Source organism: Pararge aegeria, chromosome 16, assembly GCF_905163445.1.
Source record: "Pararge aegeria chromosome 16, ilParAegt1.1, whole genome shotgun sequence".
NCBI classification, from domain to species: Eukaryota; Metazoa; Arthropoda; class Insecta; order Lepidoptera; family Nymphalidae; genus Pararge; species Pararge aegeria.
The window spans coordinates 4,046,708-4,074,631 of NC_053195.1; the positions used below are offsets into that span (position 1 = coordinate 4,046,708).

General features: G+C 36.1%; 1 protein-coding gene across 1 annotated transcript; it reads right to left on the reverse strand.

Moving 5' to 3' along the window:
* Positions 1–477: 477 nt before the first annotated feature.
* LOC120630253 (opsin-3-like) lies at positions 478–27,669 on the reverse strand. The gene is made up of 8 exons (XM_039899408.1): positions 27,471–27,669; positions 25,418–25,609; positions 21,043–21,258; positions 20,410–20,540; positions 17,653–17,792; positions 6,234–6,427; positions 3,380–3,481; positions 478–1,539 (listed from the first exon to the last, which is right to left on the reverse strand). Exons 1-8 carry the CDS (start codon positions 27,521–27,523, stop codon positions 1,425–1,427), a joined length of 1,143 nt encoding a protein of 380 aa, XP_039755342.1. The 5' UTR covers positions 27,524–27,669; the 3' UTR covers positions 478–1,424.
* Between the last annotated feature and the right edge of the window lie 255 nt (positions 27,670–27,924).

The following is a 27,924-nucleotide window of genomic DNA, read 5'->3' on the forward strand; positions in this document are numbered from 1 at the left end:
ACTTCTTCTATCCCTGTACCCACACCAAACAGATCTTCGGCAATGTACCCTATACGCATGTTTCGTTCCGATATCATCTTCAGGAGATGATGACTTTACAATGAATAATTGTTAAGTCGACATCTCCTCAAGTCGCTCCGGTTAATGTTTTTTGCTTTCCAACGCTGCAAACTGCGCCAATAGGCCGTCAAAAAGTGCCATCTATGTGCCTATTTGAATAAAGAAATATTTAACTTTGACTTTGCCTTTAAAGGGATTTACTTGTAGCTGTTCCGGGGAACTGTTAGTATAGATAATAGTTGATAATAGTAAAGCCCATCGACCTAAATTAAAGCACCGGCTCAAAGCTCGAAATTCCTCTCTGTAATACGCTAGAAGAGGCTGTTATTCGGTATGCCGATGATAGGACACTACATCTATGTTACGTACTTGTAACCTACAATCATGTAACTCAGTAACTGTTAAATAAAAGTAAAATTTACTGCAAAATAATTTATTCGTAAGTAATATTCGCCAGAGTCGTCGTTATCGGTTCCATTTTTTTCAATTATTTTTTTTGTAATATTTTCTTTTCGACACAAAAATATATGCAATATCTTATCTTTCAACTTATATCACCTTAAAGGTAATAACCTAAGTCTAAAAGAGGTTAGTCCAAAAGAATAAAAAATATACACAATTGTCGGTCGAATATAGATAATGTAAAAACATAAATCTAGATAATATAAAACAGAGTCCAATTTCAAGCATCTTTCGTCGGTATTATAGAGATTATTTAAAGGGACACAATCGAAAAACTTAGTCCAAAATATACTAATAAGGTTTTCTTTTCTACAGAGGCTAGTATTTTGATTGTATCGCTTGGTTATACAACTATAGTGCGGATACAAAATATTGGTACGCACCTGATTTAAGGCTCTACCACGGAGGCTAGTAATTCCGGACAAAACTCTAGTAATAATTTTAAGTTAACAATAGTGACAACAGCCTAATGTCGGCATAAGTCAGTCAAATTTATCTGAAGTTACTATGAACATTCTCCGTCCATTACGGAAGAGTGAAATAGAGTATTCCTCACTGATTTTTGAGTAACCTCCTGAACTGAGTTTGTGTCTGTCAACTAAAGGCAAAAAATAATGATTTATAACGATACAAAGGATTATTTTAAAGTCTGCTTCTTAAATTATAACTCAAGTCGACGTAAAAAATATTCAGAGGTTATATAATAATAAGTTAATGAAATTTTTTTAACAAATAGAATCTACATAGAATCTGTAATAAGCGATACTGTTTTATATGTTTCCTTATGTACTTCTAAGAAATATTGCAGTACTTTTATGGGTTGATGTCTGTCCGGAGTTTGCAACATCTATGGGAGAGTCTTCAATCTATTTTAAATTACAGTTAGCTGTGTAGTCGTCGTTTCACGCATCCGCTGCCGCGTTTTGTGTCTGGGCGGTTGCTCCGCTGGCGGTGGAAACACTATCAGGGTCTGGCTCCCGGACTCCCATCCATGGTACTCGCTTTTCTAATTCCGCCCTGGTAAAACATATAAAGTAACCTTAGTAATAAGCTAAACGTGATCCATATTCACCAGATCATTTTGATATGAATTAGTTATGTTGAGAGAGTAGAAGGCTCAGAGTAAAATCTCAAACCGAGTGGAAGATAGAAAGGCAAGCGGCCAGTTAAATATAGTTCATAGAACCTACTAATATTCGTGTTCTATGAAACTGGAATAGAGACCCACCTATGACCTAATACATCAAGTCACAGGATGTCGCTGGATGCGTGAGACCTTTTATGTGGAAATCCCTATCAAACATACGCTGATAACTGTCCATCTGGTGGACAGTTTTAGCAGCAGTGACATTGGATTGAAGAAGTTCAGAGAGTAGAAACTATAACGACGATGGACATTAAGGCTAAGAAACTGTGCGGTGGTATCATGGAGGCTGTGATGCTAGCGGGAATTGTAAAAAGGTCTAAGCTAGTGTTCTGAAGTAAAAACCTTTGTAAAGACAACTATGGATGTTATATAAATATCAATTCAACATCATCACATCAACCCATTACCGGTCCACTACAGAGCACGGGTTTCCTCCCACAATAAGAAGGGGTTAAGGCCGTAGTCAACCATGCTGGCCCAGTGCGGATTTGTGGCCTCCACACACCTTTCAGGTTATTATGTGAATATGATGAGAACTCTCAGACGATGTTTTCCTTCACCGTTGAAGCAAGTGATATTTGAATTACTTAAACTTAACTTAACCTAGAAAAGTAAGAGGTGCGTGCTGGGATTCGAAATCGGCCCCCCGAAATTGAAGTAGAGCTTGTACCCAGTGCGCTATCACCGTTTCAATTTTGTGACAGAAATTTAACACCCGTATTGTGAATAGAGCTGGTAATTCTCAAACGCCATTGAGAACCTTCGAGATGAAACAATTACAAATAAAAACTACGCATTCAAGTCGGTCCTTCATTCAGACAATCTTTCATTCAACTCATGAGTCAAAGGGATTGTCATATTATTCTTGGTTGTTAGTTATATAGACTGAATACAAAGCAGTTCAGTTTTAAGGAATTTAGGCATTACACCTAAAGGGTTTATGTATTTAGTAGATAAGACTAAAGTAATTTAGCTGAAACTAGTAAAGGGTCGCTAAATTGGCAATCTTGGGAAGATTAAATGTAAACAAACCAACAGACGAAAGCCTGGGGCTAGGTGTCGCAGGATTTTACTATAAACATTGTTTATTATGCTTAATGTAAGCGGCTTATTGATGTTTATTTATTACATGCTTTAACTTCGTCTGCGTTGAATTTTTTTTCTGGCATGAAATGAAACATATTTCAATGCACTTATTACTGAGAATGGACTCATTGAAACGTTATAAGACCACCAAGGGCGCACGAGGTAGCCTTGTACTGCCGACTACTTAGAAGGGTTTCACTGAATACAAGCAATCCCTCAGCTGGTATACTCCCTGTCTGGATAAGGTGAGTATTTTAAATTATTAAAACACGACGTAGTTCTATCTCAGTACGTGTTAGTTCATGAGCTTTCTAAGAGATGTCGCTGATTTTTTTGTTTGTTAGTTACTTTGGTGTACAATGTTTTTTGAACATATAAGTATATTGATATATATTGATTTATTATGCCTATTTCACTCTCAGGCCCTTTGATTAGATCTATGGACAAACATCTTCCAACCATTTTTCTATCCAAAATCTAAGGTTTAGAACACAAAGTTGAAGGGTAAATGTGAATTGGCACGCTCAAACCTCTATTAATATCCGGTAGGCAATATGGTCGTCAAGTGGTAGCCTATAGTATATTAAAAAAAAGAAGTATACAGTTACTGGTTTGAATACTCACCGGTATCTTGGGTGGTTGATAGCGTACACCCATGGGTCTATGCAGGATACGATTTTCGCACACACCGCAGGTACCATCGTCGCAACTGGTGTTAAAATGCTCCTGTAGGATAAAAAGAGAATATATTCTATCATTTATTGATTTTAATTTTTTTTTTCAAATTCTTAACAATGCTTACAAAAACAAAAAACACTATTAAAAATTAATAAGAAAAAAAAAACACCCTCCGCTTGCGGGGCTTTTGAATGCCCAAGCTACCGGCGGTCAGGGCTCCAGAGTGAGGAACCATTTCACAATACACGCCGTTTCAAGGACTACTAATTTCTGTATCCTACCCTTGATCCAACAACCAATCGAAAGATGTTGGTCGAAGCTTTTCGCGAGAAGACTATTGACTGAAACGACGATCGGAACAATAACTGTCGACTCAACATTCCACATGGCGGTAATCTCGTGAGCAAGGTCCAGGTATTTAGATACTTTTTCCTTTTCGACTTTCACCAGGTTATCGGTATGTGGAATAGTAATGTTTACAATTATTGCATGGCGCACTGATCGATCGAATAATACTATATCAGGTCTATTAGCTGTAATATACCTGTCAGTGATAATCGTTCGATCCCAGTAGAGCAAAAAGAGAATCATTATTACGTGAAAAGCTTTTTATACTAGCGTAAATCAATTTGAAGAGAGCTACTGGAGTACCTTCACGTGATCATTAAACGAGAGTTTCCGACAGAGCTAAAAGAGCTGAAGCTGAAGTGGTAATGAGCGGGGCACACAGCTATGAGAACCGATGGACGTTGGGCACCCAAGGTGCTGGAAAGGCAACCTCGCACCGCTAAACGCAGCGTTGATAGACCCCGACGAGGTGGACAGATGACTTCAAACGAGTCGCAGGAAGCAGCTGGATTAGAGTGGTATTTAGAATTCCCTATAAATACCTATGTACACCAGTGGACGTCCATTGGTTAAAATGAAGATGATGCATAAAACTACCACTCGCCAAACCGCATTGTAACAGTATTGTGGGTCTCGCTCTCGAATGGTCTGTGTCATGTGGTTGGACATTAAAAAGCTGAGGGTGATGATGAAGATAAAAAAAAATATTGTTAGTAAGCTTTTCCTCTGGAATTTGTAATACCTAACTTACTTACTTCTTACACTTCAAAGGCAATGCCATCTCAAAGTTTTTTATGCATTTAATTTAGTTTATTATTTTGCAATTACGCATGGTATATTTGATAAAATTTCTGATAAATGTGATAAATAATACACACTCTTATCGTATGAAAGGAACAAATTGACATCCATCTCTTGCTTGTTTGGTTTGCGGGGATTCTGCTTAATTACGTAGCAGTATTTAGGAGATTTACACCCGAAATAAATAAGCAAACTAGTCCAAAGTCTTCAGATGGCAGATTTAATTCTCTCTTTTATGTATACTTATGAAGATAAGGCTGCCTTTGTTACATAAATATAAATTACTTGTTTATTATTTATTTCTGTTTTGTTCTTGTGTACAATAAAATATTTTTGATTTATTTTTATTTACTTTATGTTAGTATCCAATTTTATTACACTGTGGTGTACGTTCAAAGTGAATTCATTAATTATTTTTTTCTCGACCTCATTCTATTCAAGTTATTCAGTTCTACTTCGTCAGTCCTTGATAATTAAAATGTAACACCTTAAAGGCTTATCGATAAAATTAACGGATTTACCGGCTTTATTTATTTCCATATTCTTTCAATAGTTTTTTTTTCGATCTTACGTGAACCGGTGTGATTTGCATTTTTCTCTCATTAAAAATGTTGGCACGTTGCTCTTTAAAGGAAGGATTATTACAAAATGTAGAACCTGTTGCGGTTTAATTAGATGCAAAATAATATTGTTGTAGTAGTTTTTCTTAGGTAAATTTTATTAGATCTTAAATTTATTGCTTAATATTGGGTTAGAGAAGTGGTGGTAAGAGACCAGTCTCTCTTTCGGGGGGAACGTCACGCAGCAAATTTATTTCGGAGTTATGTGCGTTTTAAGCAAGTCATCATCATTAATTCAACCAATTCAATAAATAAACAAATATACTACGACAATCCACATATCACCATCTAGCCCCAAAGTAAGAAAGCCAAACAAATATCGTTAACCCAGGTAAGCGTAGCTTATCATCAAATCGATGTCCACCACTGGACATAGGTCTTTTGTATAGAGTTCCACAATACACGGTCTTCTATAGTACACGGAATTCTAGAATCAGCGCTCTCTGTACTACTACTACCACCGTTAACTGCGAACATCGACCCGTCTACCCAGCATAGGCTAGCAGTTGACTGTTTTAAAGGCACCTACCGATTCATTGCATAAAAGAAAACACGTGTCAATTTAGCTCGGGCCTCAGCCGTGTCTAGTTATCACCAGACACCACAATAATGGCGGTTACCCTGCATTCTGAGTCCAAGGTTGAGGGTTCGATTCCCACAAATGGAAAATGTTTATGTAATGAACATGAATGTTTTTCAGTGTCTGGCTGTTTATCTGACGATATTTTACAATTAGTTTTTATGTTAATTATTCATAAAAATATTCATCAGTTCTATCTTAGTATCTTAGTACCCATCACACAAGCTTCGCTTACTTTGGGGCTAGATGGCGATACCTGTATTATCATATATATTTATTTATTTATTGACGAATTGTAGCGATCCGATACGATGCCGAAACCGATTAATAGAGGGTACGGGCTTAATATACCTAACTGCCCGCTACCATCTTAGATTGCATCATAACCCATAAGACTGCCAAGGGCTAATTTGTACTGTACTGTGTGTTGTAACTAGAAAAAAAAACTCACCTATCCCCAAACGCTCCTATCATCGCGACGAAGGCGTACGGTGTCCATGAGCAGACAAACAGGAAGAAGATGGTGAAGGCCACTTTAGCGATCCTGATCTCCACACTCTTGCCGGCGTCTTCTTTGCCCGCAGCGAGGGATTTGACATTCATCTTCTTGGCTTGCTCTTTCAGCATACGCTCGTGGAGTCGCACCTTGGGAGTTTAACATTTTTTTTTAATTAAGTAAGACTAGCATCATGATCGTCCTCAGCCTAGACAGCTTAGCAATGGCTTCCTAACTTATGGGATCTCTGGAATTAGGAGATTGGATCCACCACGCTTCTCTAATGAGAGTTGGCGAGCGTTATCTACGTTTATAAATAGGTTATAATCAGCAGGGCTAGCACAGGTAGGAGACAAAAACTATATCCCTCGGTTATATTCCCAGACAGGGGATACTATTAACGTGTCCACTTGCTAAAGCACGGGAACATGGAACAGGAGAATTTTACCGCCGTTTATTATTACACATATATTGGAATATATGTGTAATAATAAACGGCCTTTTCCCGGGTTGATAATTGTCTCCTGCCCATGCTAGCCGTGCAGGTCAGACGCCTAAATATCTGCAACCCGAATGGGGATGGATAAAACTGATTTGCTATCTCTTATCTCTTGCTATCGGGATTTAGTTGTTGCCATTGATACCCACAGAACCTTCCGAGTTCCAGAAGCCATCGTTCAATTATTTGCCCGACCCGGAAGTTAAATGCAACACCCCGTCTCGTGATCCCTAGCTGAACAACTAGACCTATTCAGATTTCAGTTAGAGTTTCGCTTCATGACAATCACAAAAGGCAATGACGCTCACGTTTAGAGGTTAAGGTTTAGGCACATTGAAAGCAAACTTTTTTTATAGTAATAATTGTCGGTTGAAGTCGAAGGCCCACCTAATGGATATGGAAAAGTGGATATAAACAGGCGACTTACAAGAAATGGTCATAAATTAGTGACATCTGCATGTCGACTGCGAAAGGTGCAGAGTCATTTGTGGGATTGAGTATACGCTTTTATAATATGATTCCTAAGGTAATTTTGGACCTACCAATTGCATAAGTTTAAAGAATGTGTTATAACACATTTATTACAGCGAGGTTACTATACAATTGATGAATTTCTTAATGACAAGGTGGCTTCGAAGCATCCGGCTCCGCTTTCATCTCTCACAAGATAGAAAAATGAATTTTGAAATGTAAAATGTAAATTGTTTATATTGGAAAAGAGCAACTGCTGAGTTTCTTGCCGGCTTCTTCGGCCTTCCAAACCGGTGGTGGAGTCACTACACACAGACAGACTTGATGTTTCAAAAGTGCTTATTTTAAGCCTACCTAAAATAAATGAATTTTTGAATTTTTTTGAATTTTGATGGTAAGTGGGAAACCATTTCCAATAAACAGAGACACTTCACAGGGCATGCAAAGAGTACGTCCTGCAAGACGCCACCCAGTGTCGATCCATTTGACGCGTGAGTGTTAAGCCACATGTTCCTGTAATAACACCGGACCTACGCCCTTCAGACCAGAACACAGCATTGTAACAATGCTGCTTAGTGGCAGAAAAAAAGATGTTTCTAGACTATGTCATACCCATCATTATACAAAATTATCCGGCAAAAGTATGTTTAATATGGCACTATTATTTATAATAAGCCACCAGCGTCATTGGCGGACAGAAACCTGAATGTTATATCATTTAAACGCAAAATTAAAGAGTTCTTACTTAAAAAAGCGATATTATGATGTTAAAGAATATTTATGTGACATTTTATAGGACTTTGACATATATTTGTTAATAGATTTGTTTTATATTATTATTATTTTTTGATTTAAATACTTGACAAGAATTTAATTGAATACGCATTGTAAAGACATAGTTTTTAAGAAAACAAATTTGCATGCCAATCGATGGCGATCGTAGCACGATTATAATATTGTACCCACCAACTATGTTACTCAATCTGCAGTTAAAGAAATTGAAATCGAAATTGAAATACGTACGAGCTCTGTCACAAAAAGCTTTACTATAATTAGGTATGTCTTCTCCTAAGAGAGCCTCCCATCTCGTGTACCCAGTAAAGGAATATTATAGGCTGTGGATGAAGAAGCCAATTTGATCCGAATTTCCATTAACGTGTTATATAATAACGGCTCAGTAAATACCCAGTTCTCGAATCACTCGTTATGAACGATTAAAATCTCTTCCGTCATAACAGAGCTCCGATCTCCTTTGATCTCGGAAATAAATTCATTTCCATGCAAAACCTACCCGAATACTCGATTGTCAGATGATTGTAAGACGAAAACCATTTTTATGGCAGTTTAATTTCATCCGTCTTTGTGGTCTATGAGGCAACAATAATTTAATTATTGTGCTGAATTTCTATTTTTTACGATTATATTTTACGTATATTACGATTAAAGGAATTGCTCTTAGAAAATTAATTAAAAGAAGAAAGTTCCCAGTATTTAAAAATATTATGTCCGAGTAATTCAGCCAGTAAAAACCAGCGAATTCTACGCATAATATCTTCCTTCCCACCCAGATTCTAAAGCTTCTAACATTAAACAGACATCTTTTCCGCCTTAAAAACTTTACCACCTGTCAACGAAAGTCTCAACCGGGCACTCAGACAGGCACACATTGGTAAAAATAATTATGAGTTTATTCATATTCACAGAAAATAAATGTGATTGTAATTACACAATTTTCTCTTATTGAAGACTACAATACTGAAGACTTACAATTTGTAAATCACAGTGAAGGCCAACCAATCAGACTATTCAATGAAAAACATATCACGTCATCTTCCACCAATTATATGATTAAAGATGACGCCATAATTGATTGGGACTTTATAGTACCAAATGTTTATAAACACTTGTAGGTATAATTTTCATATATCTTTAGACATTATTAAATTTAAAGTAATTCTTCAGTACCATCGTATACCTACGTTCGAAAAGCCATAGCATTTCCTGAGAATAGAATGTTCAATTTGTACTTCACATTTTCCTATTTCGAGACCTAGTTCATGTCTAGGAATGAAATACATCTCGAAGCAAATCAGGCTGGGAAATATTTGAACGGAAACCGGTATCGGTCGATAGAGGGAAGCAATATTGAAGTCACTTAGCTGACCTAGTGGCCACGATTCTTTGAACATTTGTATATTTTACTACAGGCCTGCCTATACTTGACGGCCGATTGGATTCTGAGAGGCTGTGGGTTCGATTCCCACAACTGGAAAATGTTTGTGTGAAGAAAATTAATGTTTTACTGTGTCTGCGTGTTTATCTGTATATCATAAGTATTTATGTAATTCATGAAAAAATATATTCATCAGTCAACCTACTACACATAATACAAGCTACGCTTACTTCGGGGCTAGATGGCGACGTGTGTGTCGTCGTGAGTATGCCTATATTTTCGCTTAACCTGGCAATCTGATATATTGAGTTTGTTTTTATGTTCTACCATAATGATTTCTAAGTAAATATTTTTTGAAGTTATACTTCTTTTGGCGCGTTATGGAAAAATGTTGAGAGTAAATTTTTACGATGCGACCGCACACCGCCACAATAAACCGACACCATGAAGTTAGCTATAAGGTTTGACAGTGTACACTTTCAATTGTCATAGTCTGTGGGCTCATTCCGGTGATTTAATTGACTCAATTGTACAAAAATCTCATGTTTTATTGTTTAGTGAAACTTGGTTGTCCTATAAGGAGGTCTATTAGTATTCCCAATTTAATTATGTTTATTACATCCACTTCTTTAATTGTGTAGAAATATATTTTTTGTGTAATACACTTTATTTAACTAAATAATGCATTATAATAAAACTTTCAATGTATATCCCCTTTTTCTATTGTTAGTGTTGTTTTTTCTACAAACTTTTGAAAAGATTTTTATCTTGTTACGCCAAAGAAGTATAACTTCTAACGCCTGTACATAATTACACACGTTATAAGTACACTCGTTTTTTGTTTTTTTTTTTAATTTTTAATTTTTTTCACACCCCCTGGCTTTTTAATACCATAACCACCTTAGACTGCATCATCACTTAGCACCAGGTGGGATTCCTCTAAATGGTAGTGAAATAGAAAAAGCTACAACTATGAACGTTTCATAGATCGTTGCGGTCAGCTATTTGAATAACAGATTCAAAATTTCGTTTGATTGATTACAAAACAATGAAGGTTTTGAAAAAACAAAACAGAGAAATATTTCTAAAAACACGGATTTAAATCGACGGGCACTTTGGGATTTGGAGTTTTTGCACAGGATTCTGTATCCGTTTCAGAATTCGGGCTCGTATGGGACACAAAACAAGCAAATAAGCACGGATAAACCTTCTACGAGCAGCGAGGCTGGGCTTTTTGCTCTTTTTCAACGTTCTTTATCCATCCCGTGTGTTCCTATTCACTTTTTTAATCGCATTGGACAAGTCGCATGCTTTTATAAAGTCCAGCGAATTTCTCTCATTGATATAAATCCTTTTTTACAATTACGAAAGAGTTGTTACTACGCAATTAGTTTTATTTCGTACCCAATTAGTAACCGAATTTTAAATCTATACTTCAGTAATGTGAGATTTTCTACCTACGTTAACTTACTCGATCACGTGAAAGTTAACTAGGATTTATATGGTATCGAAGAAGCGGTAACCGAAGGTAGAGGGCGCTCTTTTGATACCATACAAATCGGAGTTAACTTTCACGCGTTCTAATAAGTAAACGTAGCTAGCAAATGACACACTTGGCACTCAGATTGTAAAGAGGTAGGGAAGTTTGCGTGGTTGTAGGGGGTAATCTCTGGATCTGCTAAGCCAATTTTGAAAATTCTTTCAGTGTAGGATTATCCATTGGTCGAGGAAGGCTATATGTATGGCTATGGCTATTTATATAGGCTATCACGCTACGACCAATAGAAGCATCGCATCAATGAAGAATGATGCAAACTCGGAAAAAATATTTATTTTAAGAGCTTCCGATGCGTGCGATGCGTAAACGATTAAAGTTACGGTGTATACAGAATTGTAATACTTTTAAAGTTGGAAAAAAAGGCTACAACATCATATTACGTATACCTTTTAAGGTTGACAAATAGGCGGACGAAGTCGCGGGGGAACAACGTTAATATATCTATAATAATTCACATTTTTTTTTAATGTGAATTATTAAATAAGTTAGCCCTTGACTTCAATCTAACCGTGGTAAGTGATAATGCTGTCTAATATGGTAGAGGGCTAACCTTTTAGAGAGTACTTGCATTATATTTAATCCATACCCTTAGGTTTCTACGCTTCATGGTACCGGATCTAGTTTGACTAGCCTCCCGCCAGACCAGGCCATAGATAATTCAAAAATTATAAATTCCCAAATTGCATCTGCCGAAAATAGAACCCGGGCCGCCAACTTTAAACCAAAGTGTTTACCGCTGCGCCAGAAAAGTCGTCAAAATTACATATGTAGTTATGTTTTTTTTAATTCACTTAAGGTACCCCTTTGCAGTCTCCACTTACAACCACAGCACATCACTGCGAAATGGAGGTCGGCAAGTAAGCAATATGAAAGCGTAAATATAGCGTAGGGATTTTGAACCATTCAGCCTCGTTCCTTGTCTACTTTATAAATGGAACGTCAGTGCAAAATTTCAGCCAATAGGTTCAATGGCGTAAGTAATTCAGTCAGTAAGTGAGTCACGACTTTTCTAGTATTTTGAATACAAACCTATCTACAAACGGAGAACAGCGGTTAGCACTTCGGGCCCTCTAACAGGTCGACCAAGATCTTGCTCGACCCCTAACTCTTAGGAGTTATATCCGTTCGTTTTAAGCAATTATATATCAGTTGCTTTAACTGTGAGGAATCCATAGTGAGGAAACCGGCATGCCTGAGAGTTGCCTATAGTGTTCTCAAAGGCATTTTAAGTCTTCCAATCAACACTCGGAACTGGTTTTGGATTGATTATTATGAATAACTGGCTGTGCACTGCCACGCTTCGCTGTGGCACATATTTATTGAATGGTTGAGAAATTAGAAATAAAAATACATTACATATAAGTTTAATTACTATATCCTACTTACGTATGTATTCAATCCATCTGTGATCGGTTGATACTTTGCTAATCGAAGGTATTTGTTTAAAACTATATGGATATTTTTTAGCAATTGGTTATCAATTAATTGTTTATCAATTAATTTGGTTGCTTGGAAGCATCCGGCTCCGCTTTCAGCTCTCACAAGATAGAAAAATGAATGTTAAAATGCAAAATGTAAATTGTTGATGTTGGAAAAGAGCAACTGCTGAGTTTCTTGCCGGCTTCTTCTCGGTAGAATCTGCCTTCCGAACCGGTGGTAGAATCACTACAAACAGACAGACTTGACGTTTCAAAAGTGCTTATATTAGGCCTACTTGAAATAAATGAATTTTGAATTTGAATTTGAATTTAATCTGTAGATTACGGATAGATTGAAAACAGAAAATGGGCATTGGTTGTTTAATAAGAAAGAGAAATTAAGAAACTTGTTAATCGATTAACAGGCTGAAGTTCTCCGAGTGGAAGCTACTCTAGTAATTCAATCAAACGGAATCGAGTCCGTTGCGCAATAAAATTACTAATTAAACGTCGTATCCTCGACCGCTGATAAGTTTGTAACTTTAGATCTTCTCTATTACGTAAACAATATCAATTTCTTTGCAATATTTTAGCTTTAATAATAATAATTATTTGCTAGAATTGTGGGTCACAATAAGTTGTTTTATAATAATTAAAATACACTCCTACACAATCTGTTGTCAACGAATAAGACTCAAACTCAATCATAAAAGAAAAATAAAAAATAAATGATGAAATTAAATAAGGAAATAATGAGTATAGTCAAAGATTTCTAGTCAAATTTTAGATCAAATTTTCATTTAAATATTCGTTAACACTGTAGTAAGTTTTGTCGTGAAGTATAAGAAAAGAGTTAAACAAGAGTTTATTATAACATGGCTCTGTCTTTCAGTCAAGGGAATAAAAAGGAATAAAAAGTGCGGTCTGTCCCCTTGCTCCCGACGACGATGTGTTCCCACATCAAAATATTGTTTTTCGGTCTGTCCCCCGGCTTCTATACTCAAATAGGACCATAGATGTCACTTTTAAGGTGCCAAAAAATGTGTACCTACATGATTGTGATATCATGGCTATAACAACATTCGTAAAACTAAAGCTACGAGGGTTCAAAACGGTCTAAGAAGGAGTATTCAACAAGCTTTGCCGGGCTGTCTTCTTGTTATCAATTAACATCTCAAATCGCCACTTAGAACTATTTAAAAAGCAACCTGGTTAGAGCAATCATTCATAACCAAGCTTTTTTTTATCATTTAGGTAGGTAATTCAACACTAGAATAGGAATTTTCGATTACTAAACTAAAACTATAAAAAACTGAGTAACTAACTATAAAAATAAAATCAAAACGATTTTCGAAATAAGCAACAAACAGAAATGGCATAGAAGTTTGTCATTTTCACACGATAAGGATAAAGACAATTGATTACTGGAGATGTTTTGAAGGAAAATTATTATAAAAAAATTCCTTTCTAGTCGGTTAAATTCTGATTCGGTTAAGATGCTTTTTATAAAATATCGTTGATTATAGTTATTATATAAAGATAGTTAAAGATTAATTCCAACCACAGCGCATTTTTATGTGCAGGATTAGTGAGTATTTTGAATTATAGCATTGATTACACGAAATTTACGTAATACAGGGGCCGAAATGTAAAGCCTTGAGTCGACAGATCCTTATCGTTTACGCGTTTAAGCCTTAAAGCTTAGTAAAACTTTGATTGAGTGACTTGTTTAATAAAGATTAAGAATTGGTTAAAATATATAATTTAAGAATTTTAGGACGCTATTGTTTGCTTAATTAAGACTGCGAATATTCTATGTTTGCTATTACTGACCATGTCAAAATATAGTATCTATCATCTTCATCGTCATCATATAAATCCAACACCGGCCCACTACAGGGCACGGGTCTCCTCCCACTATGAGAAGGGTTAAAGCCGTAGTCCACCACGCTGGCACAGTGCGGATTGGTGGAAATCACACGCCTTCAAGAACATAATGGAGAACTCTCGGGTATGCAGGTTTCCTCACGATGTTTTCCTTCACCGTTGAAGCAAGTGATATTTTAATTACTTAAAACCTACATAAGTCAGAAAAGGTAAACCTGCGTGCTGGGATTCGAACTAGGCCCCCCCGAAAGCGAGCCCAAGTCCTTACCACTGGGCCTTCGCCGCTTCATAGTATTATAATATATATTGTTGCGTAACTAATGCGTGATAGAAGACTCTTGGTAAGGCTTCGGCTTGCTTTTCGGGGGCTCGAGTTCGATCCCCGGCACGGACGTCTAACTTTTAGGAGTTACGTGCGTTTTTAATTTAAGCAATTAAATATCACCTGCTTTAACGGGGAAGGAAATAATCTTGAGGAAACCTGCATGCCTAAGAATTCGCCATAATGTTCCCAAAAGCGTTTGAAGTCTGCCAATCCTCACTTTGCCAGCGTGGTGGACTTTTGACCGTTATTGGGTTGATGATGATGATATATAGTAAGATGATATTTAAATATTAAATATTGGTGTATTTTAATTTTAATATTAAAATATATTTATTTATGTAGGTTTATTTTATAGGTACACTTTGTGCACCATCAACTGTCCGTTTTACTTTTAGCTTCTTACGCTTAGGTTGCCTGTAAAATATCACTTTAACAGAGAAGGCCGACTTTGTACGCTAACAGTTAACACTATGTAATTTTGACGTTGTTTTTCTTTGTATGGTTTCTTTGTGTTTTGTTGCAATAAAGTGTATCTATCTATCTACCTAGTGTTTAGTTACTTCCCCTTCATTTCGTTGGATGGTACCCAGTTCGATTCTTGGCACGCACGGCTAACTTTTCGGAGTTATGTGCGTTTTAAGCAATTAAATATCACTAGCTTTAACATAAAAGGAAAGCATCGGATGTACACCTGCCTGAAAGTAGTTTATTTTGTTCTTAAAGGCTGAACTACTCATCCACAGCGTGATGGACTGCGGTCTAAACCTGTTTCATCCTGTGAGAACACCCGTTCCCCCTTTTGTGGCTTTATAATGATGGTAATAATCCGAGCTATCAAATTAGTCCAATAATACAAGACTTAATAATATTCAAAAGGTTTCTTTCCTAAATTCGGCCAATTTCAAGCTCACTGCAAGCAAAAAAATATCAAATGAACGTACTCCTATTTCTGGGATCCTAATTTATTAGGCTCTCGGGAGGCTGTGTAAAATAAAACCGTACCAACATACACTGCTAGTGTAAATCAATTTGGTACTTTAATTAAGATCTTTAGGTATGGCTAGGTTTAAAATAGCTTATTAAGCTTTTTTAACTCTCTTTTAGGGAGAGAGAGCTCTTTCAGGATTCTGTATTACTAACCCTCCGCTGTCAGTTTGTTCGTATGCCTGGCAGTAGGCTGTATGTCATAAACCGTATTAAATACAGAGTTGAAACTTTCACAGTGTATAGCCACTAAAAATAATAAAAATACCTCAAACTTTTCACCGCATGTGGGCGTAGTAGTTTTTTTTTAAATTATTATTATCTACAAACTCAATGACGTAAATGAAATTTAAAACAAAATACTTTCAACATTTCGCGCCATTCTCGACGTAAAGCAACACAATAGCCAATTTTCATAATAGACATACTAAAGAATAATTATTTTTCTTAGTTTTTTATTAATTGTAATTAAACGACAACGTATTACCGAGAGATTTTTAATAAAGTTCAAGCTTAAAATGAAACAATACAAGAAACGTTTTTAAATGGTATTGTTGATCGATCTTTTACCCCGGTAGACTTTACTCCCTGGCACTGCGGTCTTAAAGTTGGAGATCCTGGGTTCGATTCCCGGCCGGGACATATTTGCAAATTTATAACTTCTGACTTTTATCCGTTCCTGTCTGGATGGACGTCTCGGCTGTGACCACAATACCGTACGGACGTGCCGCTAAACGAAGGAGCGTTCCAGTACGAAACCTACCCCTAGTATGGCAGTCAACATATCAATCCACTACCGGCCCACTACAGTGCACATGTCTTCTACAACAGAGGGGGTTAAGGCCGTAGTCCACCACGCTGGCCCAGTGCGGATTGGTGGACTTCACACTTTGAGAACATTATGGAGAACTCTCAGGTATGCAGGTTTCCTCGTGATGTTTTCCTTCAAGTCTTGTACATACAAAATTTTTTAGTGTTTCATATTTCACCGATTCGAATACGCACTTGATTTTATCGCCAAGTTATTGGACTAATTATGCATACTAATAAAAACAACTGGGTAAACGATTTCGTTTCGCGTATTCAATCGTTTGATAATAATTGTAATGTAACTTTTTACTTTGTTGATTGATTTGGACCAAAGCATTCATTGGATTGTTATTCCCCCGATCCAGTTTACGGCGGAAAGATCTAAGGGTTTAGCAGCGAAATCCTTTAAGGCCGAAATATCACTCGGAATATTTATCAGTACACTTTCGCAAATAGGCAATTTGCATTTGAATACCGTGCCTTTTAGAGTCGTTGGATTAGAAGAAATATTGATTCGAGAAAATGCTCGCTCGCTGTACATTATACCGATTTGAACACCTTCTATTAGCGACTAGATGTTACCCGCGTTCTTCTTAAACTTTTATAATCCTGTGAGGATCTTTTGTTTTGCTGGGATAGAAAGTCGCCTATGTATATACGACCTTTCAACTAACTTTATGCCAAAACACAGGTGGATTGGTATATAAGTTAGGGCGTAAAGGAATGACAAAGAAACAAACACACATTCGCAGGGGCAGAAATCTTTAGTAGGGATATTCAAATTATTTTAGAATCTCTTTGGCATTCTGAGTCTTTCTAAATTGATCCGAGCTAGTCAAAAGCAAATGAATACCAAAGTAGCTGAACCCCTGTGACGATCTCCGTGGCGTAATGGTGAGTGTTGTGAATTTAAGTAGTAAACACTTTACAATGAATAATTGTAAAGTCAACATCTCCTGAGGATGCTCCGGTTTCGGAGCGAAACGTGCGTAGAGGGTATATTGCCGAGAATCTGTTTGGTCTGGAGTATAAGGATTGAAGAAATTATAAATTACACCATACAGATTCTCCTGCTGTCCGCGGAGTATAGCAAATTAATTTTCATAATATTTTATGGATTTCCGCAAAGTAACGCCTGCTTCTATCCAATATGCAACTAACATTTGTAATATTTCGTATTTACCTTTCTTTATTTCTGTAAACCGGTTGGTGCCATAATAAATACATAAATATATAAATAAATACTTACAGCACTGAATAGTTTGGAGTAGAAGAAGCATATGAGAAGCATTGGGATGACGTAGCTCCATATAAATATGCACATGACGAACAGTTTAGTGTCCGTGTCATCCGTGAAGTAGTCGAAGGAGCAGGTCGTGAGGAACCCCTCTGTAAAAAAGAATTAACATATTATACTCTGCTATACCTGTCGTTACAGCCATTTTTAAACGACTTCAAATATGGAGGAGATTCAGCCATTTTTAAACGACTTCAAATATGGAGGAGATTTGAAAGTAATAAAAAAAATTTAGACTAACATTTTCGTGTTTAATCAACATTTCTTAAATATAGTTTAACAGACATATCGACAAATCCAACAATATTATAGTGGTATCCCGTTGAACTATATTTAAGAAAATAATATTTATTTTGGTTCGAAACGGGTTTGTTCCGAAATGAAAATGATGAAATCATTTAAACTTCATATAGATCTGATGAATAGTTTTATATTATATTAACCAAAAACAATATATATTAGCCTTAGCTTAAATAAAAAAAAAACCGTAATTTTCAGCATACCTTTCATTTGTAAGCATACCTTTATAAAAAAAAAAAACATTATTTGCTTTTAGACTGAGATCGTAAAATAGGCTTAACAAAAATATCCTCATTAAAGCTCAAAGATTATTAGTCATGTAGTTTAAACATATTCAATTGCGCATGAAATGAACAGTTCTTTTTAAGACGGCGGCCATAATGTTCTTTCAACGGATGAGCATAATTTTTTGCGCAATTGGCGTTCTTAATAAGCCGTTAATCTTGGTTTACATACGCCCGGCCACGTAATTCTTTAATGCTGTTCGTATTTTCAATGGATATTTATTTTCTCAAGCTCGTAATATACTTTGTTAAGAACTCAACTATACGTTAACTCAATTCGATTTGTATTTTACCATTGAAAAGGAATGTATCGGTTACAACATAATAATAATAAATGTTTATAATTCAGGCCAAATACCCATATGACGAAAATAAAACAAAAATTACTAAAATAAATAAATAAATATACTACGTCAATATACACATCGACATATATTATTAATCTAATCAATTTAAGTGATAAGGCCGCCTTTGCACCCTAACACTATATACTGTCTTTGTTTTTTTTTGTATTGATGCCTTGTGTTTAGGTCACAGAATTAAGATTATACGGAATCAGTGTACACGATTAATATTGAAGCATCAAAAACCACTCCAGTTTACGAGTGTTTCTCGGTTAGACATTTCATTCATTTAGCAGTCGACAGTCATTATTTTACCCCTAATTTTCTGCACTTTTACTATAAAATGATTAAAAAGGGGAAAAGTTTGTGATCTAGCAACATTCTTCGCATGTTAAGTGTTCGTGGCATCTTCTCTGTTTTAGGAGACAATGCACTGTATACAGTAATGTCTGAATGAGGATTCTGCGTGTTCTTAATTCTGTGGTTTTGGTACAGTAAAGTTATATGCTAAGTATTCATTTTTGTTGATTATGTTACAATAGAAGTTATTAAGATTAAATTGCAAAGAACATGCCCGCGTTGTATGGTGAAAAGAATGCTGGCTGCATTTGCGCTGAACAGCCAGGCTGATTCTTTGCGCAAAAATTAGTAAGTCCTTCTGTCACCAGATGAGGTAATCAACCGCGGTATAAATTATTGGTTTTTTGCAAAACTCCATGGCCCCAGGGTCTCCATGACTTACGTCTTATACCGCTTTCAGCCATCTTTGCGGAATCTCAGTTTTATCTATATAAGTATAGATAAAAGTAAATGATATCAAATAGAAAACGAATTCTCGAAATAGGAAAATGTTATCAAGAGCAAAGGACTCTTCATATTCAAAATTTAAAGCGATACCGACGGAATATTTGTGATAAGTAAAGAAGGAATACTGGGGGTGATATTAATTTTAGATTACGGACCGGGGCGAGCTATTCCTGACATCAATCGGTAAACGTTACCTACATCAGAGTTGTCATTTCGAATTTAAATCATAATATTATTATATTTACAGAATATTACATTATTGTAATTTTGTAACAATAGCTTTCAGCCTTCATGCAATAAATTTCGGCTAGCTGATGTGCTGAAATTATAAGTTTGTAAACTTTATCGAAATTGTCAGGTTAAAAAAACCAACAAACACTGTTGGTTTTTTGTTTGTTTGTCTTTCCTTTACGCTCTGATTGTCGAACTTGATGTTTGACATAGATTTAGTCGTGAGTATCATAAACTACTTTTGGTCCTGGAATATCCTCAAGTTCCTATGGGTGTTTTCTACGGTTCACGTTTACGTGTCCAAATTTTACGTGTCTTGGCGTTTAATTGAAAGACACACAATATTTTTACACAATCTTCCTTAAATAGTGCACTGTTCTGCGTTGATCGTCGGAGTCTTATTCCTCCGGGCAATTTTATTCAAATTAATTTTTATTACTAGAAACTGAAAGTTAATAAAAATAATGTGGCGGTAAGTACAGCCAAGAAAAATAAATAATAAATATGCTACGACAATACACACATCGCCATCTAGCCCCAAAATAAGCGTAGCTTGAGTTATGGGTACTAAGATGACATAAACTTAACAATATACATATAAATACCCAGACACTGAAAAACATTCATGTTCATCACACAAACATTTTCCAGTTGTGGTTATCGAACTCACGGCCTTGGATTTAGAAAGCAGGGTCGCTGTCCACTGTGCCAAATTTACTTTGAAAATAACTGGAAGCTCTTACCCGGCACGTATTTCCCCCAGATCCTGAAGGCGGGCAGGAACGTGAAGGGCAACGCCCACAGCCATGTGAACAGTATTAGCAGAGATGCTTGTACTCGAGACAGTCTTCCATCTAGTGGGCTTGATATCGTCCTGTGTGCAAACGTTTGATACTATAGCAACGAGTCTGATATTTTCCAATACAGGAGGTGTGTGGAGTCCACCAATCCACACTGTTCTAGCGTGCGGCCTTAAACCCTTCTCATCTCATCGTGGAAGGAGACCTGTTCTCTTAAGTGGGCCGGTAATGGGTTGATATGACGATTATTATGAGGCCGTGGTCTACCACGCTGGAACAGTTAACGTCTCACTGCAGCGCACAGGCCTCGTCTCTCATAGGTTTGGTTTTAGAGCATAAACCCACACATTCATCCCCATACCCACAACCGGAAAGGTTGTGGAAAACGAACCCACGGTCTTCGCCTCAGAAAGCAGGGTCGCTGCCCACTGCGCCAATCGACCGTCAATAAAATAGGAAATATTTATACTATAATTTGGTCCAACCCGGGATGTTCGAATTCCGGACCTCGAGATCCGTAGTTGAAAATGCTAAACGCTAGAACAACGAGGCAGAAGAAAAAAAAACAGTACTTACTTATATCTATCATAAGCGATGATGACGTTTGTAATGGCTCCTCCAATGCCAGACAACGAGCCCAGCACTGCGTATATATCGCATCCAAGCTGGTAGCCCACCAGCCTCTGATGGAAGGAGTTGATGACGAGCAGCGGCATTTCAAGCATCATCATCAGATCGAATATAGCTAGGTTGATAACGAACATGTTACTGGCGCTGCGTAAAGATTTTGATCTGAAAAAAGAATAAAGTATTTGAAAATCGAAAATAGTTTTTTTTTAATCTCACGACGAAAATAACATCACCTCCTCTTGATATATCATAATAAAAAAATCGTCATGATCGTTGAAATGTCGGTTGGTGGAAATGGTTTTGTTGTTTATCTTGCACTTAAATTTTATAATTCACGTAGCCAATTTAAATAGGTAATTAAAAAACAAGTGTTTTTTAACAATATTTTTTAAATAATACACAGATAATACAATTGTTTTTTTTTTTGCTTACAATTACAAAAAAGCATGTCGAACTCTTGCTCTGTGGCAAACAGAAAAAAACAAATCTATTCCACGGTAACACGGTAAATTCTAATAAATGCTATTCCGGAGTTTAATCTACCTCTGTGTATAATTTCAACCAGTAGCGTTTATGTTATTGAGAAACAAACTTCCAATCATAGTTAGCAGTAATAATATTAAGTGAAATAATGGAAACACTTTGAACTCATTTTGAATGGCTATAATAGGAAGTTAAGTAAGTTTTACACAATTTAGATCCGCCATTTTTCTACGGTATGAAGTCAAAGTCCTACTCACTGGGCTATCGCAGTTTTAATTTTAAAATTACTGATAACAATTAGAGAGAAAATATTGCATAACTAATCACTAGCTACGTAACGTTTCTTAGACCAAGCAAGACCCTAATTGTTATATAAAAGCAAAGTATAGAAAATGTTCATAAAACTTCTAATTAAATAACTTTACTTGGAGTTTCACATAATTTGTATGTAGGTCGGTTTATGTAAGCATTTCCATGATACAGTTTCAAAGAGATTCTTAGTGAGTTGCAAAGTAATATTCAATATTTTAAAAATGAACAGGGTAAAATTGAGTTGTTTTAAACCTAGACGAACAATATGCAGCTTGCATAATGCTTTGTGAAGCGCTACGGAATTTTATGCAGTTTTCATTCCGGTATCTTAACAATATTTCAAATGAATGTATATAATAATAATGAAAATATCTTAGTTGTAAAATGTAATTATTCTTTTTTTTACATATTGTTGTGTTTAAAAAAAAATAACCTTCCTAGGAAGATTTTATTACAGAGACAGGTGTGTAGGAACCATAATATATTTATATAAGTAATGAATCTATTAGAGATCGAAGCAGTTCGAACTAATCTTGATAATTTAAGATCACATTGACACTATTTACAGCTGTTGCCCGAGATTTTCCTCACGTTTTAATTTGTTTTTTTTTTTTAATACGGGAGAAACGTTTTCATTTTCACGCGCTAAAAAGTATCCTATGTCGATCTCCCGGACGCAAGCTTTCTCTTCCCAAACATCTTCTTGATTGGTTTTGCTGGTACGACGTATGAATGAATGAATAAATACTTTCATTGCACATTAAACAAAAGTACAGAAAAAAAAGCATAATACATAAACAGCGGATACAAATTAGCGGCCTTATCGCTACGTGGCGATCTTTTCAAGGCACCGCAGGGCGTGCAACACATTTAAATAATATTAATTTATTAACGGTGTAACTAGGAAAAAGTATCGCTTTACCTACAAATAGAGTTGAGAACGGTTTTGCCTAGTGTGAGAAAATAGTATTGTCTTTCGATTCTATACAGATCGTAATTAACTTTCCCACCAGCGAATACGTAGAAAATATCACACTAAACAGAGGCCTGTTCAAAAAGTGTTGATCATCCGGGATAGCCAACGAGAGAGACATTCATCGACTGCCTAATACATTATTCTTCAGCCGTAGTTGTATAAAAAGTATGGGTAACGACAACTAATATAAGTTGTAGGAACAATGAAGCCCGTAGGTACTGCACTGAAGTGAACAATTCCAATAAAGGCAAACTTCCTCAACAAATCCGCATATTATCGACTGCTTCAAAGTTTACTATAGGTAACCAATGACAGTATTCATTATGCAAAAAGTATTACTTATGTTAATAAAAAAAAAACTCTGCATTTGATTAATGTTAACTTCTCTTTTAAATATCCACGACACAGGGAAACCTAGTGTGCAAATCACAGACTATGTCTGTATTCTTTGGTTACTTTTTATTTGTTTGTTTTGAAACAAAAATAAGTACATAAACAGCTTTTAACAGCAGAGGAAAGAATATTAATATTTTCTGAAATATTTGAAGAAACTCAGTTACTTCGCCGTTCCAATACAAACATTGTTCAATTAAATAACCATGATTCTAACTTTTAAAATTTGAAAATGTTGCAATATAAAAAAGCAACTTTGTCAAAATTAGTATAATTTCGTATTAATATAAACATTATTTTAGTGTAATATACACGATCTATGTATATCACGATTTTTGTACGATCCGACCTTTGTCATTCATTCGAAAGAATTAAAAAAATAAAAGCCTTTTCCATCTTTAAAATGGCACAGATAATATACAAAACAGTAAAAGATAAATAGAATGGGAGTAAAAATGTGCTCGATAAAGAACATCAGAAACGTTTTCCAAACTTCGGGCGGCGCGGCGGCGGCTCCCAACTTTCGCTGTAACACTCTCGTGAACTTTACACCGATGTATGAAACTCCATCAATACTCGTTAAGCAAATATTTGTGTCGCTTTTTACTACTACAAGTTACCCCTTGACTGCCTCGCGTGCTGGTAAGTGGTGATGCAATCTGAGATGGTAAAGGACTAATCAGTTAATTATTTTTGAAATTATTTCAATTGGCTACAAATAATTGTACCATTAAAATCGAGTGACACTAGTTAAAAATTCATTGAATCATTCTATTCATCCAATGTGATAACTCGTAGTGCTCGGTAGTCGTATTTATTTAGTTAAATTAAAATAAAAAACAATAATAAATATAAAATTTGCAACACTGTAATGTCGGAGTAAAATGGTACTTGGTATAAACCCAGTTTTAAAGTTCAAAATCAGGCATAACACTAAAGTCAGCGTAACGTTTGTAAATAAAAATCAGTAGCACAGAATTTGCGACTCTAAAAGAATTAGCATTACAGAAATAGTCTTCTTTAGTTTGATTTTATTGTATTTCCATTCTCGTAAACAAGATCACGACAAGATTGTAGCGATATATTGTTGGGTGGGGAAGTCGTCTTTGAGGACTTAAGTAACTACCTTCAACTCTTAGGTAAAGATGCTTCTATCTTTAATGACGGAAACAGACAGTGTAATTTGTTCGTGACGAGGTGGCAAATTAAAACCCAATCGCAGACCATAGTCGGTCACCCATCCAGACCATTAAGAACAAGTTGCATAATCGACTGATTTGCAATGTCGTAATCACGCCACCCTCATCCCATAAAAAAGGAGGGCAGATTCAAAGAAGGAGTTCTGGGAGTGTTGTTTTCAAGGAATATCCATTTAATGGTAGTTCCGGAATATCACTCTTGCCGCGTCCCGGTGATTGTTGAGTGCGTTTACAAACTTAATTAAATCACTGCCGACTGACGCCAGTCAACGGCACTCGATCGCCGAATTGTTCCGCCTTATTAAATCGAGCCGTTTGGACTCAGTTAGTGATTTATTTTCAATAAATCACGAAACTTGTGAATTTTGGAACATTTACGTATACATTACGCCTAAAAGAGACGTATCTCTTTGAGTGGTGTAAAATACATTTTTCGTTAAATTGGTTTATCAGCGATGAACTCATGTTCGCTGAATATGAGCCTCATAAAAAGTTCTTGTCATTTAACGCAAAGAGAGAGACGGAGCTTTTATCTCCCGTTGAGGTCCCAACGTACATGAGTGGCAACCGTGCTAGTGTGTTGATTACTTTTGCCGAAGTTTACTTTTCTTTCTTGCCCATCCCTTACGTTATGTGGGGTCGGCTCAACTTCTTGAACATGTTGTTTTAGTTTAGACGAGGGCAATCCCCTAAAAAAGTCAGCCTTCCTGAGCAATAATTATCATTTATCAAAGTCTAATGTGCCGAAAAAATAATGAATATATACGAGAGCATATTTGCGAGTAGTTTCAAACAGATTTAACGTCAGGTAGTCGATCGTTAAGAATAAACCAAAATCAACAAGTCTGTCTTCAGATGTTTACATATGGTATATTTATGCTGCATTATGTGGTTGTGCCGACCCTACATAACGTAGGATACGGACAAGAAGATGGAGGAGAAGAATGTATATACTCACGTGCTAAATATCCAAATAACGATTCCGTTCCCTGATATTGAAGCGAGCATCAGCATGGTGTAAATGAGAGCTAGGCCGTAGTGCCAGTATTTGCTGACAGCGGGGAAGTCTCGCCAGTGGTCGTGGACCAGGTCCTGATGTTCTTCTGGAATGTTCCAGCCTAGCATGTGCTCTACCACTTCTTGTGAGACCCTTGGGAACAAAAAATTATATTAAATATCACTCCTATACGTTTGTATTCTTAAATCGAAGAAAGAAGTCATCTCTTTTCAATAGGCTCTAAATGAAATAAACTGGAGCGAGAAAGTACTTTTATTAATAATCTGATTTGTGCTACCTGAGGGTAACTTATACTTTGCACTTATATGTTATATGTTGACACATCATTTATATTTATACAATTAAAATTACTTTTTTTAGAAGTGTATGAACTTTTGTTTATAGCAGTATTGTAAGGTTGTTTTACGTGCCTTTGAGTTTACTAAACGTAATTTTTTTAATTACATTTCAATTTCATTATAATATTTTTTTAAATTGATTCACAATCGATCCTTGCTACCGAATAATTAATTACTTAATGATTTAAATTAAAATTTTACATCATACAGACATTGAATGCGCATTTTCAGATTCATCGGAACATAACAAGCAAGTCATTTAAGTTAACCAATTTACATTCGTTTCGCTGTAGGCATTCACGGCGGGGCTGCCGAGATTTTTCAGTCGGAGATTTTTCTTATTTTGTTTCGTGAATTTGTTTAATGAGATTCGCACTCTGAATTGCTTTTAAAATACATTATAACTGACACTCGTCCTAATTTGGCTGTGCACAAATCTCTATACCGAATTTACAGTATCCCTAATCTAAATTGCCAGTTGCAAACGTAACGCTGGTGTAGCGTTAATTGGTAAAATATGGAGTTATCAAAACGACGAATAGCTAACGCAGGCAAACTACGAATAAAGCCATGAGTGATAAAGTTATGTTGTCCTTTTCTCAATGTACAAGAGAATGTGAAAAGGATATGTTGCACTCAGATACCTGTATTAAAAAGTTTCGCTCAAAGATTGCAGGCATGCAAAGGTCACAGGCCTCCTCAGTCTCATAGAATACGAGGGTTTCTATTTTCCTAACTCCGGCCTGGTACTGGGAGTTTTAAACAGCAAATACCAATGCCTAGCAATTCAAGGTAGTTAATACAATTCATTTGCAACATTTTAAAACGTAATTGTGTAAATTAAACTATTTCATATTTATTTATCGATACTATGCATCGAAGCGTAGGACTTCGACTTCGCTTTCGGGAGGCCGAGTTCGAATCCCAGCACACACCTTTAACTTGTCTAAGTTATGTGCGTTTTAAGCAATTAAAATATCACTTGCTTCAACGGTGAAGGAAACGTCGTGAAGAGACCTGCATGCCTGAGAGATCTCCATTATGTTCTCAAAAGTGTGTGGAGTCCACCAAACTGCACTGGGCCAGCGTGGTGGACTACGTCCATAGCCCCTTCTTAATGTGAGCGGAGATCCGTGCCCTGTAGGGGGCCGGTAATGGGTTGATATGATGATGATGCATCGACATATTTTTACATTTAACTCCTACTGCCGTGGGTGTACGGGGAAATGCGAATTGCGCTTGCATCCACTGGTGGGAGAAGATAGTGGGTGCACTGGTCGCCTCTTTTACAATTGCATAGGGCAGCACTATTTAAGTAAAAATGAATTTATGAAAACTGGGGAAAAGAATAATTCATACTTGATGCCTACTCTGTTATAAAAAAGGGCAAAACAAGTTTTGAGTTAAAATAATTTTTGTATTCATTATATGTTACATTTCTTAAAAATAGTTCAACCGGTACATACCACGATAATATTATGGAATTTGACGATATTTCGACCCAGTTGCATGGATAACGATCACATAATATTATCGTGGTAGGTATGTACCCGATGAACTTTTTATAAGAACTGTTGATAAACCACAAAAATCTTTTGATTGTGTAATATTGAAGTAATAAAGACATTCAGAATATAAAAGTAAAAAAAACTTACATTTTAAGTGGCCACGCCACAGGGCCGATGTCATCTGTGTAGTTGGTCGCCATTTTGTGCACGTTTCCCAACAAAATGGTCGGAGAGAACCGGACTTTGGAGAACAGACTATTTTAGCATTTGAAAAAAAAAAAAAAATAATCTCTATGTGATGACGAATGTAGTTGTATTGACGAAGTGAGTAGTCCGACGTAGTCAGTCGCTTCTCACTTGTGTCTCATACAGTGCTGAGTACTGGTTTTATATCGTCCCAGAGTGCGTGCCGCTTAATTCCTTAATTTAATAAAATAGTAAAGCTTCTAGTTTATTTGGTCAAATGTATTACATGTTGAGTATTCTTAGTGGAGAGTAATTCCTTTTAATTTGATATAGGATCTACTCTGCGGTGTTACAGGGTAAGTTTCGAACGTGTTCTTTTTTTAAAATTTAAATAAGATTGTCTAATTACATAACC

Coding starts and splice junctions, on each gene's coding strand:
- LOC120630253 (XM_039899408.1), bottom strand. CDS start 27,523: ATGGCGACCAACTACACAGATGACATCGGCCCTGTGGCGTGGCCACTT. Junction 3,482..6,233: donor ATAGGAGCGTTTGGGGATAG/GTGAGTTTTTTT, acceptor TTTATCCTACAG/GAGCATTTTAACACCAGTTG. Junction 1,540..3,379: donor ATCAACCACCCAAGATACCG/GTGAGTATTCAA, acceptor ATGTTTTACCAG/GGCGGAATTAGAAAAGCGAG.